Source organism: Ceratotherium simum, chromosome 1 (assembly GCF_057802395.1).
Source record: "Ceratotherium simum simum isolate JZ-2026a chromosome 1, ASM5780239v1, whole genome shotgun sequence".
Taxonomy (NCBI): Eukaryota; Metazoa; Chordata; class Mammalia; order Perissodactyla; family Rhinocerotidae; genus Ceratotherium; species Ceratotherium simum.
Genome location: NC_141900.1, coordinates 11,444,452 through 11,463,608, shown reverse-complemented (window position 1 = coordinate 11,463,608; position 19,157 = coordinate 11,444,452). Strand labels below are relative to the sequence as shown.

The following is a 19,157-nucleotide window of genomic DNA, read 5'->3' as shown; positions in this document are numbered from 1 at the left end:
TAGAAAACTAAATACCACACAAAAATGTAAGGTATTGTGTACTTAGAATCTTTGTTCTCAAGAGGTTTAGAGGCATTGCTTCTGCTTAGATGGTAGATGATCACAGTGAAGTGAGCCAGAAGTCATCTGTTCCCGAGAATTAAGACAGCTTGCTTCCAGATACACCTGTGGGGGTAGAGTTGCTGGCTGGCTATGAGATTCAGTGAACTATACCCCAATCCGGCCAGGCATTTTGATACATTACAGTAATCTCAGTTACTTCATACAGCCATCTTATAAATCCAGCAAGGAAGAGAATCTATGCTATTTTAGAAATAAGGAAGCTGAGATCCAGACTGGCAACATGGCTGGTAAGTAGCAGTCAAGATTAGAACCCAGTTCTGTAGGTTTTGATTCGTCCTTTCTCTGTAGGACAGATCCCTCCTTGCCCCTCGATTTGGGTGCTTATTCCAGTGGAATGTAGCACAATGCCTTCTTTCTGACTGTCCCCATACCACCCATATGCTTGCTCATGAGGCCACCTCTGAGGGCCCACCAGTGTTTGGGAGTGCTCTGGAAGGCCCCTTTAGTCATCCTTCACAAACTCCCATTTTGACCACATGTCCAGAGCTCCAGCTGTCTAGCCCTGCCCTGAATCCTGGTGCTTATGCTAGATTTGGAGATTGAAATTAATAGGCAAATTATGGCTTTCTTTGTAGACTTTCACTTGGCAGTATTTGGCTCTCAACCCTGGGTGGTTTCCAGCAGGAATCTCACTCTCCATGTCCTGCCCTGTGGAACCTAATCTCCATTCTTGCCACAGGGCCTCACGGATCAGTGTGCCAGCTGCCTTTGACACCTGGTATTCAATTTACAAGCATTTATTGAAAGAAAGACTCAACAACAAAAATTATCAGGACTTCTCAGTCCTCATTCAGTGTTTTCAGTTGATTAATGAAACATATGACTGTGTTCTTCATGCTATCCAGCTGTAAAATGGAATAATACCACATATTAGCTTTAGTGAGTTAGTCATATATGTGAATTGTTACAGTGTTGATATTCTTTACAAGAAAAGTATTGTAAAAGTCCAGCTACCAAAAATAGTGAAGAAGTTGCCTGGATATTAGCAAATTTCAAGAGCTTAAAATAATTGCAGTAACAATAAAATGAAACTCTGTTTTAATCCTAGGTAGCTCAGTTTAAAGAGTATTTTCTCTTCTGTTTCAGGAAATATGGCCATAACATTTGATTAAGAGAATCTTTTATAAAGGAACAAACTGGGGTTAATATTTTTCAAAATAGGTCTTATTTGCATAGCTTAGATTAAAAATGGTAAAAAGTTATTAGCAATAACTGTGAGCAAGAGTAACCAGCAAGTGGGCATTAGTGACATTATTGAATATCTGAGCAACAAAAGCCTGAAAGAAATTTGGGGGAGGTCAAAGGAAGAGTGGGATGGAAATAGTGCCCTTGACATCTGAGGGCACCAGGAGGGGTACCAAGAGCAGAGTGTGTTATCTTGATAAATTTCTTGTGAGTACTGACTTCCCAGCTATCTGCTCTGTTTGGTTGCTCCAGGCAAAGAGTGATATGTGCAATAATGCCATGGTAGTCTTTAGTAAATATTTTCAATCTGAGAAGAGTGGATTTTTTAAAATTCCTTTTTGACTTAACTTTATTTTTTTGAATATAAAAAACGTTTACAGGATTCATAAGTTGAACTATATAAAAAATATACTCAGAGAAACCTCATTCTTGTCCCTGTCTCTGCTACCCCCACCCATCCCCGATAGGGTAAACATTTTCATTAGTTTTTCCTGTGATTCTTTTTGTAAAAAGTTAACCAAACGTACAATTTTCCTTTTCCATAAAAAGTAGCATACTAGACACACCCTTTTGCATATCGCTTTTTCAGTTAACACTGCATCTGGGAAATCATTTCATACTGGTCCTGAGAGACCTCATTCTTGCTGGCTGCTTAGTACTGAACTGTGTGGCTGCACTATTGTTTCTTTAACCAGCTTGCTATGAGTGGGCATTTACGTTGTTTCCAGGATTTTGCTATTAGAAATAATGCCACGATAAATAACATTGTGCATATGGTGTTCCATATTTGTAGAGAGAGAATCAGTGATTAAAGAGAAACGCATTAGTAGTTTATCAGAAATGGCTGAATTTCCTTCCCAACAGCCATGTATGAGAGTGCCTGGGGAGTTGTGCTTTATGTGACGATTCAGTGCTTTTATGTAACCTATTGTAGCTCTGAAGCTCATCTCCCATAGATTTACATACACAGACCTGTATATGTTCACACCCACCCACCACGCAGGCAGCTGAGCATTGAGGAGGCCGAGGCTGGGAGAGCTGCTTTCCCCAAAGTCTGTTAATGGCAGACCCATGAGCAGGTTCTTGATGGCTCAGTCTGGTTCTCTTCTGCCATCCTATAGTCATAGGACAATACGAGGGAGTTGGTGGTGGGCAAAGTAGGTTACTCAGGGTAATATTGATTAGTCTAGGAGAAATAATGCCCATAGTTATTAATTTTGCTGCCATAAAGAAACTTTGTGGCTTGGAATAAGAGACCCATTAGGGGCCCCAGTTTTTTAACCTATAAAATGTATTCCTAATTACCAAGAAACAATCTTCATAGGCAATACATAATATTATTTTTGTTATTACCTTAATAGTTAGGAGATGGGGTACTGGGATCTCAAACGAGTGGTGCTTCAGGTTAGGGAACTCTTTAGATAACGGGCTGTCCCACAGTAGGCGACTGTGGGCGGGGTAGCAGTCTGCATCTGCTGCACCGCTCAGGCCTCACTGGCCCTCACTCCTGGGTCTGTGGGACTGCGCCTTGGTGGAGATGCTCATAGGAGGGGCCAAGGCAGCAGGAGGGGAAGGGGTTTCAGCCTTGAGTTCTGGTGTTCCCTGAGCTTCAGGGCCACATCAGAGGAGGCTGTTTCTTGATTGTGTGGAGCTTGGTGTCAAGTTCCAAGAAAGTGCACCTGTTTCTGGTGGTTATGAGGAATAAAGAAGAAACGTTTAAAATGCCACCGCGAAGAAAGACCTGGTTTCTCAGTTTATCATAGAAGACTCTAGTGAAAGGAATTGTAATTTACAGCAGAGACCTGAAATTGCCCTTCCTTGCCAAAATAAATGGATTTCTTTGGCTCATTTCTTGAACTGGACAGGAGCTAACATAGTCTAAATTAAACTCATTTTCCATTAATAAAACTGGTCATTTCAGGCTGCCTGAGTGTGCTTCTGAGTATCTTAAATCACATTTTTAAAAAACCAGTGTTGTTTCACGCTCTTTTCATAACCTGTCTGATTTAGCCAGCATAACACATAACATTTGCACTCACCTCTCCTTTGGCATTTTGCTATAGATTTGGGGTCTGTTTCTGAACTTGCTCACAGCTGTCAGGCAGACTGTGGCAGGAGGGTGTCACCATCTACCTGCTAAGGCTAGGAAAGGCGGAGGAGGGAGCAGTCCTGGCCAAGCCCCAGGGAGCTGGCCTGCCTACCGCCCCATGGGAGGAGGGTGGGGGGAGAGGGGGCAAGACAGTTAGCTCCTGCCTTGACAAAGACATGGTTGTTGTCATGGTGCCTTTCCTGGTGTTCTGGCTGCTGGTGGCTTTGCACTATAATATTGTGAAGGTGTTATTTTCACAGAGGCCATGAACTAGATCATGGAGGTAGAAAGTTGTGATTTAAAAAAGAAATAACGGCACAAGTAGAATGATTTTAGAGGAGTCTTGTTCAGATACATCAGAGCATTTGTGCCTAGGGCTCTCACACAGCAGCTGGTGCCATTGGCTTCCTCCCACCTGTTGGGGGTGTGTGACGTAGTAAAGCCACGAGTGTGGCAGTGCACCTGCTCTGCCCTGCCTCCAGTGTGTCAAGTGTTGGACTTCGTTGGAAAGCACGGAGGAGGCTCCTATTGTCTTTCCTTGTCCCCCTCCTCCTTCTTTCTCAGAGAGCGCCACTGATGCTGGGGAGTGAATCCTGACTCAGGGACTCCGGCAGACGACGTAGGTCCCCACTGGGGGATCAATGACTTGAATATGGCTTTTAGAATATTCTGAAATATAAATATCTAGGAGTGTTAAAACTATGGGAAATGTCTTTCCAAAACAAAAATTGGAGGAAAATGTAATCTTTATAATACTTTATTTCTGTCATTCTTTCTGTAACTTTTAAAAAATGGATTGTCTTTAATTTACCTTTCTAATGAATTGGTCGTGCTCAGTGTATTTAGAGATAGGAAAGGCTAGGAAAATAATAGGGAAATAGATGTTTTCCTCCCTTTTAAAAAATGTAAAGAAGTAGAAAGTCATGGTGGGAGTGGATCTCTTTCTAATTCATTGTCTCTCTTGAATCCCCTGCTTTTCATGCTTGAAGCTGTATCCACTCATCCCTCCTTGTTTCTTTTTTTGAGATCTTCTCAACAGTATGCACATTACTTACCACTGACAAAGGTTTTTCTTCCTTCTATTTCCAGTGTACAGAGGCCAAAAAACATTGCTGGTATTTTGAAGGACTCTATCCAACATATTATATGTAAGTATTTGCACTTCTCTGTTGGTTTAATTCTGTGGTCACATCTTTCTCTGGGAATTATTTCTTTAATAGGTAATAGAACTGGTTATGGGATGGAAAAAGCCCTCTCTTGGGAGGCCTTCACCCTTGGTTTCTCCTGCATCAGCTCATGAATGAGCAGGCATCCTCCCTAAGGACACTCAGACCAGTTACTTTGAGGACAGTGTGAGGACACTCACAGCTCTGTTCTGTGATGCATGTTAGTTCATACGTGATTGGTCAAAAGGGGCAGGATGTCTGTATAAAGCCAAAGTTATGTTGGCTTATAAAATTTTCCTAGGCAAAGAGAGCAAGGGTACTAGGAGTAGAATTTTGAACTTGAACAGGACAGGAAAAAGTTCTTAGCCCCACTGCTGTGACTCTGTATGTCTGAAGTCTCAGTGATCTCCTGGCATGGGCCCCTCTCCAGACGGGTGCAGCCACAGCCTCACGTGATTCTTCCTGTGCCCTCAGTGCCTGCCAGTCTTACTGTAATTAAAGCATTACCGCACTTCCCCTATTGTTTTTATGCATTTTTAATATCTACTGTATTAGCCACTAGCTATACTGAACCACCTGCCTAGGTGGCCAGATTAACTCTCCAGGTGGTTAATTATTATTTTTGATTGTGTTTTGAAGTTCCATAGGTTTTGAATGGAATGCCCTAAACCAGTTTTACCCAAAAACTTGGTTATTTTTAGTATTGAATTTGCAAAATATGAGATTTTTCAGTAATGCATATATAATTGTATTATAGCAGAAACACTATATTCTAGCGTATAGGGAGATCGGACAGGAAATATATAATAATAGCCAAGAGGGGTATTTCTTAATTGGCCAGGATGTATCTCTTTCTTACCAGTCCTTTTTGGGGAGTTTCTAATCTGAAGAGACCAATGTGGGAGGAGGAAGGCTGCCTGGCTGTGAGTGGGGACGAAGCACAGGGAAATGGACAGTTTTCCTGCCTTGGTTTCCGGTTGACAAGCGGGAGTCCTTCATGCCCCACATTGCAGGAATCCTGGCAGAAAGCCTGTGCAGCTACAGAAAGACACTTGGAAAATAAAGCAGCAGCATAAGGACTTGGATTCAAGTTACAGAGTTGTCAGGCTGGAGAAAAATGGTTATGGGATAACAGGGAGATAAAATGTTTTGGTTTTTCTTAGTACAGTGAATTTGCCTTGGTAAACTTTAGTTCTCTGATTCTGCTTCTTAGGCTATTGTGAATCAACCATGTCTTCCTATGTGTTCTTCCTTGAAAGTGGATCTTTCTCAAGTTGTTTTGTAGCTCAACTGATGAACCATTTCCTGGTTTTTCAGAGGTTGGGTGTCGGAGGTCATTGCTGTTCTGTATTTACTTGCTCGTTTGTTCCTTTATTCATTTATTTATTCACTACATATTTTGAAAGTATTTTTGCATTAACAGAATAAAAGACAGGCCTTGTTCTTGTCACTCAGCCCCTCTGATTTGGATTCTTTTCACCTCTCTTCTCTACTGTGGTAAGGGGAAGGGTCCTGAAAATTAAAAAGTAAAATCACTCTATTATTTTAGTACTGAAGCTCAATATAAAAATAACAAAAGTTAATGTTTATTGAGCACTTAATACAGACTAGGCATTGTTCTATGCCCTTTATGTGAATTAATGTCATTTAATCCCATAGCCACTTGAAAACCCCAACCAGCGGCCTGCGCAGTGGTGTAGCGGTTAAGTGAGCGCACTCCGCTGCGGCAGCCCGGGGTTCACAGGTTTGGATCCCAGGTGCGCACCGGCGCACCACTTGTCAAGCCGTGCTGTGGCAGTGTCCCATATAAAGTAGTGGAAGATGGGCACGGATGTTAGCCCAGGGCCAGTCTTCTTCAGCAAAGAGAGGAGGATTGGCATCGAATGTTAGCTCAGGGCTGCTCTTCATCACTCACACACACACACACAAAAGAAAACCCCAGCCATACATAGTCTTGATTCTACCTCTGATCTTTCTGTTCCTTGCTTCTCTGTTCCCATTGCCGTCACCTGAATCCGTGCCTCTGTGCTCATCTCAACCATTGCATAAATTTTCTTTTTTTTCTCAGCTTTATTGAGATATGATTGACATAACATTGTGTAAGTTTAAGTTGTACAGTGTGTTGATTTGATACACTCACATGTTGCAAAATGAGGAGTGTTGCAAAATGATAACTACCACAGCTTTAGCCAACACCTCCATCATGTCACGTAATTACCATTTCTTTTTTGTGGTGAGAACATTTAAAATTTACTGTCTTGGCAACTTTCAAATATGTAATGCAGTATTGTTAACTATAATCTGTACATTACGTCCCCAGAACTAATTCATCTTGTAATTGGAAGTTTGTATTCTTTGACCCATATCTCCTCACTTCCCCCACTCCCCATACTCTGGCAACCACGATTCTACTCTGTTTCTATGATTTTGGCTTTTTTAGATTCCACACATAAGTGAGGTCATACGGTATTTGTCTTTCTCTGTCTGACTTATTTTACTTAGCATAATGCCTCCAAGGTACATCCATGTTATTACAAATGGCAGAACTTTCCTCTTTCTCATGGCTGAGTAATATTCCATTGTGTGTGCGCATGTGTGTGTGTATATCTTTTCTATCCGTTCATCCACTGATGGGCACTTAGGTTGTTTCTGTATTAGGCTATTGTGACTAATGCTGCAATGAACATGGGAATGCAGACATCTCTTCAAGATCCTGTTTTCATTTCCGTTGCATATATATAGAAGTGGGACTGCTGGAACGTGTGGTAGTTCTATTTTAATTTTTTGGGAAACCTCTATACTATTTTCCATAGTGGCTGCACCAATTTACGTTTCCACCAACAGTGTACAGCGTTCACTTTTCTCCACGTTTTCACTAACGCTTATCTCGTGTCTTTTTGAGAATAGCCATTCTGAGAGGTGTGAGGTGATATCTCATGGTGGTTTTGATTTGCATTTCCCTAATGATGAGTGATGTTGAACACCTTTTCATGTACCTGTTGGCCATCTATATGTCGTCTTTGAAAAACTGTCTGTCTAGTTACTCTTCCTGTTTTTTAATTGAATTATTTCGGTTTTTTGTTATTGATTTGTATGAGTTCCTTGTGTATGTTGGATATTAGTCCCTTATCAGATATATAGTTTGCAAATGTTTTCTCCCATTCTGTAGGTTTCATTTTCATTTTACTGATTGTTTCTTGCGCTGTGCAGAAGCTTTTTAGTTTGATGTAGTCCCTTTTGTTGCTTTTTGCTTTTGTTGTTTGTGATTTTTGTGTCATTTCCAAAAAAAATCATTGCCAAGACCAATGTTGACAAGCTTCTTCTCTAAGTTTTCTGCTAGGAGTTTTATGGTACCAAGTCTTGTGTTTAAGTCTTTGATCCATTTTGAGTTAATTTTTGTGAGTGGTATAAGATAGGGGTCCAATTTCATTGTTCTGCATATGTTTCACCACTTTTCCCATCATCATTTATTGAAGAGACTATGTGTTCTTGGATCCCTTGTTGAATGTTAGTTGAATATGCAAGGGTTTATTTCTGGGCTCCCTGTTCTATTCTGTTGGTCCATGTATCTGTGTTTATGCCAGTACCATACTGTTTTTTTTTCCCTTACAAATCCTCACTTTTATTTATTTACTTTTCAATAAGTTTAAATCCTTGAAGGGTACAGCATCACATGGATTCTGTGTCCAATAGCCTTAGCAGGAAGTTGCTTCAGAATTTGGCACTAACCATGCCACTGTTTCCATGAGCACAAGTTACCTTTCCCCAGATTACTCTGGTTTTGTTAGGTTTGCCACAAGGAGTCATTGTTTTGTTCTTTGCTTTGTACACATAAGCACATCTCTTGCCTAGATAGAATTCAGTTTCATCTCGAGCATAAACACCTTCAATTTTAAGAAGGGCTCTGTGCTCCCTCTGGTTCTGGAGACCCTGCTTATAGCCAGCAAACGTGGCCCTGGACCATAGCCTTCCAGACATACTTGTCGTTTTAGAAGTCCTGTCTCCAGCAGGCCTCCACAGTCTCCAAGGTGGCGGAAAGAGCCATACTGTTTTGATTACTATAGCTTTGTAATATAATTTGAAATAAAGAAATGTGATGCCTCTAGTTCTTCTTTCTCACGATTGCTTTGGCTATTTGGGGTCTTTTGTGATTCCATACAAATTTCAGGATTTTTTTTTTCCTTTCTGTGAAAACTCCCGTTGGATTTTGATAGAGAGAGATTGCATTGAATCTATAGATGACTGTCTAATGGGTCTCCTTTTATTCTCTTCTCCCATCAAGTTTTCACTTCTTTCTAAATTACTGAAATTTTCATGTCACTTTCCTGCTTAAAAACGTCAGCAACAAAATCCAAATTCTTAGCCACCTTTAAACAGTAGCTTTCCAAGATATGTGTCTGGTTCTATCTTCTTTTTGTTGTGAGTTCCATGAGGGCAAGGACCATGACTTTTAAATATTTGAACTCCCAAATGCCTAGGATAGTGCCTGGCACACAGTGAACATCCCTGAACATTGAGTGGATGTGTTTTCTTCTAGTCCCCACCACGCAGTCAACATTGACTTTTGCAGGTTACTCTTCACTGTTTCCCAATTTTCTGCCTGGCAGACTCCTCACTGGCTGGGAAGCCTTCCTTCAGAATTTGTTCCTCCTTCCTCATTTTAGCTCTGATAGAGCATCTTGGATGGTCTTCACACAGTATTGTATGCCTTGTGAGTGCTTCCTGGACTGGGCCTTGACGTGTACATTTATTGAACCCCAGTGCCTGGCACAGTGCATGGCACTGATGTTGGTCTTCATGTTTACACAATTTATTTTCTACCAGCATGCTTCTCCCTGGTTTTATTTTCTATATTTTCGCACCTTTTCCTTAATCATAGATTTTAAGTGTTCCGGAGTCCAGTAGATCAGGATTTAAATATTTGCTCTACTACTTTTCTTTAATTGAGGTGAAATTCACATTACAAAATTAGCCGTTTTAAAGTGAACATTTGTATATTTTAAAGTTGCATTTGTATATTCACAGCGTTGTGAAGTCAGTACCTTTAGCCAGTTCCAAACGTTCCATCACTCTGCTCTATGCTTTACTAGCCCTTGACCTTCCCAGTTAGCTTCTTCATGAGATGTGACCATGAGTGCTGACCTTCTGGTGTGTAGCACCGGGCCCATGCATGGTCAACACTGAAATCATATACAAGTATATACACACCCAAGGCCAGCTTGCATATCTGCTGTGTGTGTATATGAGATTGGTGCTGCTACATGCTGAACTTGAACTTTCCTACACTAAGAGGGATGCCAATGTGCTGACACACCCATGGGCTTCATGGTGCCAAGGAGGAGAGCTGCTGTTTTCTGTCCACATCTAGGCTGTTGGGATATTTAATGCATGAAAGCTCTTCTCTCTGCTTTCCATCATGTTGGGGTAATAAGCATTTTTATCCAAGGGGAGTGAGGAAAAGTGGCTTAGAAATATTCTACTCCATCCAAGGTTATGTTGCTTAAGGATAGATTTGCTGCAGGCCACATGGTAGCCACAGAAAGATCACAACCCCAACCGGAAGCGTTAGGGCCTGTGGAAGACGTACGAACAACTCTGCTGTTCCTTGAAGCCGACTCCACCGTGGTTTCTGCAGAGTTGGCACAGACGGTGGTGCAGGTAATGGATAGTCATATCCAGCCCCAGCTCACTCTTGCTAGGGGCCTGGGCATCAAGACGTAGCATCCAGGTTACTGCCATGTGGTCTCCACTCTGCGCCAGATTCGCCTCGTGACACATGCTTAGCACGCAAGGTACTGCTCGAGGGACGGAGAGGCTGCTTCTGGTTTATCAGTCCACAGACGCTTGTTGAGTGTCTGCCATGTGTCGTTGCTGGGATACGGGGCTGCAGGCCAGGGAAGGTGCCATGCCTTGGGGAGCCGCAGTATAATAATATGTAATTGGCCAGTTATTTTTGAAGCACCTTTAACGTTAAATTTAAAAACCCATGAGTTATAACAGATTTCATTTAAAAAATATATTCCTAGTACATTCTACCTTTTTATTTCTTCTGGGTAAAGTGCTTTATATGAGATTTTCCAAAATAGATAATTCCTTAAAGATATATTAACTCAAGATGGTGTCCTTTTATTCTGTTATCGGATTTTTTTTCCCCTGCAGAAAATATATTCCTGTTTTGTGCTTATGATTTATCACGGAACGCCTGGGGAGAAAGCATCCAGGTTGCAAACTTGTTTTAGAGATTTTACTCTTGCATTTGAAATCTCATCTCATTTGTGTCCACAGAGATCCCAGGTGGCCCTCCTCCTACTTCTCTTCCTCATTGCATATTCCTGAATTTCATTCCTGCATTACAGTTATCAAGCTAATAGAGGCTAATTTTTTTTAAAGATAATTAGATTTCCACTGTAGCTATCTAGACATACAAAATTACTCTCACCTGTTTTGATTTCTTTGTGCTAAATTCTCTCTCTGTCCTCTCCCTTCATCAAGGTTTTTTTTATTTCTTTAATTTTTATTTTACCAATGTTGAACTGGAAGACTGCGTATGTATATGTATAAACAAAATATTCTCCTTATTTTTGAAGAAAAATTCCCTTTGGCATCTGAACAGAGAAGCAACACACATTTCACACCTCTCTCCTGTTACCTTTCTGTCTTCCTGCCCTTCACCTCACTACCCTTCTTTACTGTCTACAGGCTGCCATTTCAAAATATTCTAATTAAAATGTGCCTTTTTGGTACTGTGGGGGAAGAGGGAGAATCCCCCTCTGCCCTTTCCCTTAAGGTTCTTATGGCTGGCCAAATAATTAACAAGACAAGTTAGTAGGAGAAAATAATACCAAGTTTAATAACATGTATACATGGGAGAAAGCAGGGACATTGCGTTTCTCAACACAATAGCAGGAATTCTTGTCTTAAAATACCATCTTCAGCTAGACAGAGGAGAATGTTGGGGGTGGGGAGTGTCAGTTACAGAAGATTACCACTAAAGCATTGTAAACAAGGGTAAAGTTATTATGCAGATTTAAGGCCTCACCTTCCACATTGATGAGTTTCTAGAATGAGGTCATCCCCCCTCTTCCCAATACAGAGAGAGAGATACCTTTACAAATGGAGATTTCCCTTATAAATGTAAATGTTTGTCTGGCAACTCCTTGCAGGGCCATCCAGAGAATGTGGCCAGAGAGACAGAACTTCTGATAAGGTGGCTTGTTGGTGCCTTTTCTATTGTAACATCTATTTTACATTGTATTACAGCCATCAGATAGAAGAGCTGTTCCAGGAAGGAGTTACTATGTCAAGTTCTTTAGGCAGTTAGTGGGGGAGGTCAAATGTCCTCAGAGAAAACAACCAAGGTAAAGAGATAGATTTCAGGGTGGCCAAATCTTGATCTCCCACAGTACTTTGGTTCGGGGCTTACTAGGTGTCTCCTCTTAGCAACAATGTGATTTAGAAACAGCAGGGTGACCACCAGGCAAGCCCTGTCTTGTGGGTACAGGGGTTCTTTTTGAGATAATGAATGTTCTAAAATTGATTGTGGTGGTGGGTGCACAACTCTGTGAATGTACTAAAAGCCATTGAATTGTGCACATTAAGTGAGTAAATTATATGGTATGTGAATTATGTGTCAATAAAGTTATTTTTTTAAAAAAATAAAAATAGCAGGGTGGTCACGTGGCCTCTCCCAATCTAATTCCTCTGCTTTCATTCTCTACTTGAGTTCTTCGGCCAAAGACTTGCTTGTTCAACCCCCTTTGCCTGCACAGCTTAGAATGTGATGTGAGCTGCTGGAGGCACGAGATGAGAAGCTAAGGGAAGGACTATGCCAAAGAGCACGTTGTGGGGCTGTGGCGGGCGTGGGGCTGTGGTGTTACCAAAGCAGGTTTGTTTTGCCCGCCGCCCAGAAAGCCCATCACTGAGGCGACGAGTTTGCGGAGAGAGAGGGTTTAATCACATGGCAGCCAAGTCAGGAAACAGGAGAATGAGTCTCAAATCCGCCTCCTCAAAAATAAGGACTCAGGGATATTTACGGGGTAGGGGCAGGGTGGTCTGAAATGTGGAGATAGATGATTGGAGGTGAGGAAAGGTGAGGTAATTGATGATCTGCTCAGGCGTAGTCAGACTTCATGCCTCTTCATAGGGACGCATGTTCACAAAACAGCGTTGGCATGACCCGAGGGTGGAGTTTTTAGCCTCTTGACGTCAAAAGGTCGCTTATCTGAAATCTGTGCGGACCCAGTTGATGGGTTGGTGGTCTCAACCGTCCTGAAGTGGACAGGGGGTTCCAATTCCTGAAAAACAGCTCAAACATCCATTACCATGGTGATAACCAGGGAGATGTTATCTACAGGAACCCAGTGGGAGTCAGAGAGCATATTGCCTAAACAGCGCAGTTAACAATGGGCGGGTAAACAGCTAAAAGCTACAGCCAGTAATTGTAAAAAGGGAAAAAAACTTCAGTCCCTAGCTACTTAATCATCAATGGCTGTTTGCTGGTTTCAGCGGCAGGCATGGGGCTGCACAGATGTAAAGGAGCACTTTTTCCTCCCTGTTTGATGAGAGTTCAGAAAGCACTGCTGACAAAGGTGGCATTTGTCAGAGAAAAGTCTACATCCCATTTCAAAGCTACCTTACTTCGATGCGCAGGTGGCTGCAGGAAGCTCCGAGTCCTTTGTCTCGTGTTAGGTGACTGGGAGCTCCTCTTCTGTCTCGAGTGGTGCACCCGGTGCTCCTGCGTGTGCAGAAGGGCAGCCCTGCATGTGGTGCAGGGGGTCAGTTCTGGGCTCTCCTGCTCCCACCAGCTGAGTGACCCAGCAGGTCACATGGCCTCTAGGCCTCAGCTCTTCTGTTACGATGGTGATGGTGTGGTAATGGTAATTATTGCATTCAGTGGCTTCAAGGGTAGATTCTTCTGTGCATGTTCCTAATGTCTGTATCATCACTAATATTTGCAATTTGGTTATAGTTTGGAAAGGCTCAGTGGGTCTGTGTCCAGAGATGACCAGATGGAACCCCTGACTTTAGATGTGAGGACTGCTGCCCCAAAGAGGCAGGAGCACTGGACGAACTTGCCTCACTGTGGGGCATGCTCTTGCTGACTCAGGAGAGGCCCTTCCCAGCTTCTCTCCAGTATCCAGAAGTTACAAGGGCCTTCTTGGTGCCTGAGTGGGCTCTACCACACCCTTAACCTACCCCTTTGTGGGCAGTGGGGGCCTCTCAGATCAGGAGCAGTGTATCTCCTGTCTGTAAGAAATGTCCCCCTTTCTGCTTAGATTTGCAGCTTGAGCACTCCACAGCTTGTCCCAGAGGCTCTCTTGTCCATATCCCGCATCTGAGTAAGGGCATGTGTCTACAAGAGCAGAGGTGGGAGAAGGCTTGGGAGGCAGCAGCAGGCAGAAGGTGATATGATGCTAAGCTTGTGTCAGGTGAGTTTCCAAGTGTGGGGGACCAGGGACCTCCAGGCCTTCTCTGGAGTTGACAGTGGTAGAAGAACTTCACATGGAGGGCTGGCAGACCCTCACAGCCCCGGCTCACCTTCCAGCAGTCACCAGGCTCCACTCATGTTCCCACGTCTCCCTCACAGCAGAGTATGTCCCTGAGTTTTCCCAGACTGTAGCTGAGGCAGGGCCCTCCACTTTGTCAGGGGAATTATGAGGGAATTAATTGTAATGCAAGGATTAAAAATAATCATAGCTGACATTTATTGAGTGCTTACCATGTGCTTACTTTTCTAAGCACGTTACACATATAGTCTCTTCCAGAAATTTTTGATAGTGGCCCCCTCTCTTCCTTTCTCACTGTTTGAGCTGAGGGGTGCGTGTGCCTCTTTGGTGCTTTGGTACTGTGCTCCATTATTAGATTTACTGTTGTCAAAATAAAACATCCATCGTCTCCTCCCTAGACTGGGAGTTCGTCAAGGGCATGAGTTACCTCTTGTTGACTTTCATATCTTCTCTGCTTACACACTGGCACAGAGAAGGATCTCACTACACGTTTAGGTGACTGACACAGATGGTGGCCTGGAGAAGGGAAGGAGTGACTCACCATTATGCTTTGGTGATGAAAAGTCTTTTAGGGTCTGGAAGTCAAGAGACCTTCTCTTGTCCAGCTCTGCCAATTGGTTGTTGTGTGATCTTGGGCAAGTCTTCTGGGCCACAGTTTCCTATGCTAGATAATCTCCAGGGTCTCATCCTGCTTATTCTGTGACACCCTCTGCCTGGCTGTGCAGCATAATTGAGAGCACTGAGAATAGAAGATGAATGACCAAGCAAGCTTTTGTGTTGTAGCAGAGACAAGCATACAAATGTGAGATAGATGTGCTCATTAAGGGTCCAACCTGCTTGCCAATTATAAAGCAACCACCCGGTATTTCCTTCAAAGCAGTGAGACATCTTTCTTCTGCAGGTCTTAGTGTTGACACAACAGTGGGAATTAGATATTCATCACGCATTCAGGAGGTAGGATGGATGTAGGAGCCTGTGGCCACTCATTGTTCCAGACTTTGGGGTTCCTAAGACATCTTGTTAGGTGTTGAGCTGGAGCTTTCCAGCAGTCAGGCACATGGACGTTTATTCAGACGATGACTCTTTCCATGTGATTTTAACCGAGCCAGAGAAAGTTGGTGATTTAGATTTGCAGGTTTCTTGTTCTTTATGAATAGCAATGAATCTAGTAATTCCTTCCAGAAAATTGAGGGTAGGTTAGAAGTGGGTTGGATCTTCTTGACTAGACACCAGTGACTTAAAAGCAAGCTAACCCAGGGCCGGCTCCGTGGCTTAGCGGTTAAGTGTGCGCGCTCTGCTGCTGGCGGCCCGGGTTCGGATCCCGGGCGCGCCCCGAGGCACCACTTCTCCGTCCAACGCGAGGCCGAGTCCCACATACAGCAACTAGAAGGATGTGAACCTATGACATACAACTATCTACTGGGGCTTTGGGGGGAAAAAAAAATGAATAAATAAAATCTTTAAAAAAAAAAAAAAAAAAAAAAAAAAAAAAAAGCAAGCTAACCCAGTGGCCCATCTGGAGGCAGATGGTAAAAATTTGACCTCAAAGATAGTCCTTGATTTATCTATATTATTCTCTTAGAATTCTAAGAAAGCCTTAAGACCATTCCTTCCTAGTTTCACAAATGAAATAACTGACAGCAGGAGATTCACCTGGGCCTGCAGCTTCTTCAGGGGTCTTTTGCATAACCAAGTTCCATCTCTGGCCTAAACTAATTTTAATGCCTTTGGCCATTTTGTTGAGTTACTCAGTTTTCCTGGGTTTCTCCCATGTATACATGTTACTCAACTTTGATTTTTCTCCTGTTATTCTGTCTCATGTCACTCTAATTCTTAGACTAGCCAGAAGGACGTAGAGGGCGGAGGATTAGTTTTAAAATTCTATTTAGTATGATGTGTTAAAAGATAAGCTGAGGCATATTAAAATTTTTAAGTGTTTATGTGAGCACCTATCAGTTCAAATCAGGCAGGAGCACTCCACCGACAGGAGCCAGGGGCAGAGTTTTTATAGAGAAGCAAAGCAAGGAAATGATTTGATTGGCTTTAACTTAAGTGGTTGCATTATTTGGGAAAGCCTAGTTGGCTGTTGTGATTGGTTGGTCTTCTTAACCTTGAGCTGTTTATAGGTATTGACTCTGGCTTAGGCCTCCTTTTGCTTACATAGGCTACAGAGGCGTCAGAGCCTCCTCATCTAATGGCCTCCTTATTTGATGACTTTAATAGATGTATTGTATATTTCAATGTAGATCCTGCTGGTGGTATTATGTAATACACGGTATTACATATCTTACCATTCATGAATCCTGACAGTTCTGAGTTCTCCACATATGTGGCCCTAGGAGTTTGGAGAAAGGATTTTTGGTGTGCCCTAATACTCAGTAAATATCTTCCTACATACTGTCTTTACAAACTAGAACTTATTTTTGCCATGGGATGAAGTTGTAGAACAAGTATTGCTGAAGCAAAGGTTATGCTTATTTTACATTTTAATAAACACTGCCCGACTAGTCCTCCCAAAGGTTGTCATAATCAGCCATCAGTGTGTAAGAGCACCTGTTTCCAACCATCCTCACCAGCACTGGGAGTAGCATTGTAATCAAAGTACACTTTGTATTCTGAGTTCATGTTAGTTAATATATTGTCCCATCATAAGGAGTCTCCTTTCTACTGCAACGTCACTTCTGCTGAAGGTAAAACACTTGACGATGTGCGAGGAACCATGGTAGGTACCTGGGCTAAACATAGAGGAATGAGATAAGATAACTATATAGCTTATGGTCTGGTATGGAGGACAGATGCCTTTAACAGTGAACAATTATACCGTAGACAGTGAGAGCTGTATAAGTGGAGATCCAGCAAAGTGAGGATCATGATGTAGGAGGGAGGACAAGGGGATGGTGTTGGGAAAGACCTCACAGAGCTGATCTTTGAAGGGTGAGGACCAGTTTCAGAGGCTATAGTGAGAGTGTAAGGTGTGGAAGTATGAAGGTACATTGTGTATTTGGGGAACCACAAGGCTAGAGTTGAGAGTGCCTGGCAGGGTGGTAGGAGATGAGATGGAAAAGGGAGGGTGAGGCTCATTGAGAAGGGTCTTGAGTGGCCTTCTGAGGAGTTGAGACTCTTGCACAAAGCAAGGCAATGGCATCAGCGTGGTCTTTCAGACGGCTGTCAGGGCAGTACTTGGATGGAAGTTGGAGACTGGAGGTGAGGAGGCTGTTGCTGTAGTAGGGGCAAAATATAGAGGGTCTGACTCTTTCAGTGAGAATGGGGCTGAGGAATAAGGCACTGGGCTTCAGTAGTATTTCATAGAAGAATCGATGTGGGGACAAAGGGAGTCAGTAACTCAGAGGTTTCCAGTTGGGTAGACAGTGAGAGAGACCAGGAAAAGAACAGGTTCAGGGAGGGACTTAGCAGAAGAGGGAGTGGAGGATGTCAGCTGTGTACATGTTGAGTTTGAAGTTCTTGCAGCACATCCAGGAAGTATGGACAGCCCAGGAGGGAGTCCAGAGACAGAGTGTAGATTTAAGAGTTCTGAGCATGTAAATAACAGTTAACCAAGTAAGCCAGGTGTCACCTTGAATCTAATTTTCTAGATTCTTGAGCTGATGGGTACTAGAATCTATCTGCTTTCCAGATCTCATTGCCAAATTCATATTTCATTCCATTTGTATTTTCCATGCTTGTGTTATTTCAATGAGATGAAATTTATTATCAGATTTAAATTTTATAAGGTCATAGGATCAAGGACTTCTGTTTTTCATTTTCCATATTACTCACTATTCTGTCCAGAATTGATTTTTTTCAATCTGAGAGTTAACCCAAAACTAGAAGAATAAGCCCCCTGTTTTCTAGGATAGCGTTTAATAGAACTGATTTTAAATGATCAGCGATTTACTGAAAGGAGAAAAGAGGAGAAACCTCTACTCCAGAAATATAAGGGTGGAGTTTCAAAACCTGGAGTTAGCAAAGGTCAGCAGTGGTTTAAAGGCTCTCTGTCCATCTCAGCTCATCTTTTCCCTCAGCTTGGTGCACCTGGGCTCTGAGGCAGCAGCTATTCAAGGATTAAAATGATTAGGAAATGAGCACTTTCTACCCCATTTGGTCTATTAATTTTAGGGCTTATAATAAGCATTTATAAGGCTTTCTTCCATGATAGAAGTAAAAGTAAAATTTCCCTAGGTAGATCTCACATGCCACCCTAAATACAACCAATTTGCATTTATTCGAGCAAGAGATGTGTCTCTGGAGGAATGTCTCACAGGCAGCCATCCTCCCCACCCTCAAAATCTCGAGGTCGGGTCTCATCAGAGCCACTGTGGTCCCCTCTTTGCAGCCCAGAGATGTTTGACTTGGCCATGGGGTATGTCGACCAGATCAAAATCAAAAGATCATCAAAGTATGACTATACGTCTCAACAGGCGCATCCCTGCCTGTCAGGGAAACTAAGTCAGACCAGGAAGGAAAAGATTCTGACATGTGAATCATCAACTGAGGGTGACAGAAATAACAAACTGTCAATTCATCGTCAGGTCTGTGCAGTTTTTGACTTGACAGCCAGACAGATAAAAGGTCTAAAACTTGTGATTGGAAAGATGCAAGTTCTTTTTAAAAAAGCCTTTTTCCTCACAGATACTCAATATTGAAACTAACCAGAACATGTCTGTTAACCTTGATTGTGATGATGGTATTGCGGGTGTTGGTGTATGTCCAAACTCATCAAATTGTACAAATTAAATCTGTGCAGTTCTTTGTATTTATACCTCAATAAAACTGTTTTTCAAAAAAACTGATCAGAAAAGCCAAACCAGCATCACTCCCACCCCCCATGTTCCTGCTGGTGTCAAGAGAAATAACAGGCAAGAGTGCTCCAGATTTGGTCACTGGGTCTCAGTCCTGGCGATGTACTAGAGTTACCTGAGGAGTGATTCCCAACCAACAGGCATAGGCTTTTTTTTTTTTTTTTTTGAGGAAGACTGGCCCTGTGCTAACTTCTGTTGCCAATCTTCCTCTTTTTCTTTTTTCTCTCCAAAGCCCCAGTACATAGTTGTATATGATAGTTGTAGCATTATAGCTCCTCTATGTGGGACG

At 42.5% G+C, this 19,157-nt stretch overlaps 1 protein-coding gene and 1 pseudogene across 4 annotated transcripts in view; one reads left to right on the top strand and one right to left on the bottom strand.

The window, feature by feature from the left end:
- The window catches only part of VOPP1 (VOPP1 WW domain binding protein), a 137,917-nt gene that overhangs the window by 54,098 nt on the left and 64,662 nt on the right, over window positions 1-19,157 (top strand). For all 4 annotated transcript variants that reach the window (XM_087434243.1, XM_087434174.1, XM_014793666.2 and 1 more), the window contains exon 2: window positions 4,487-4,545. In XM_087434243.1, coding sequence (XP_087290369.1) covers window positions 4,487-4,545 — 59 coding nt within the window. The remainder of the gene's footprint in view (window positions 1-4,486; window positions 4,546-19,157) is intronic.
- On the bottom strand, window positions 8,184-8,577 carry LOC101400022 (large ribosomal subunit protein eL33 pseudogene; annotated as a pseudogene).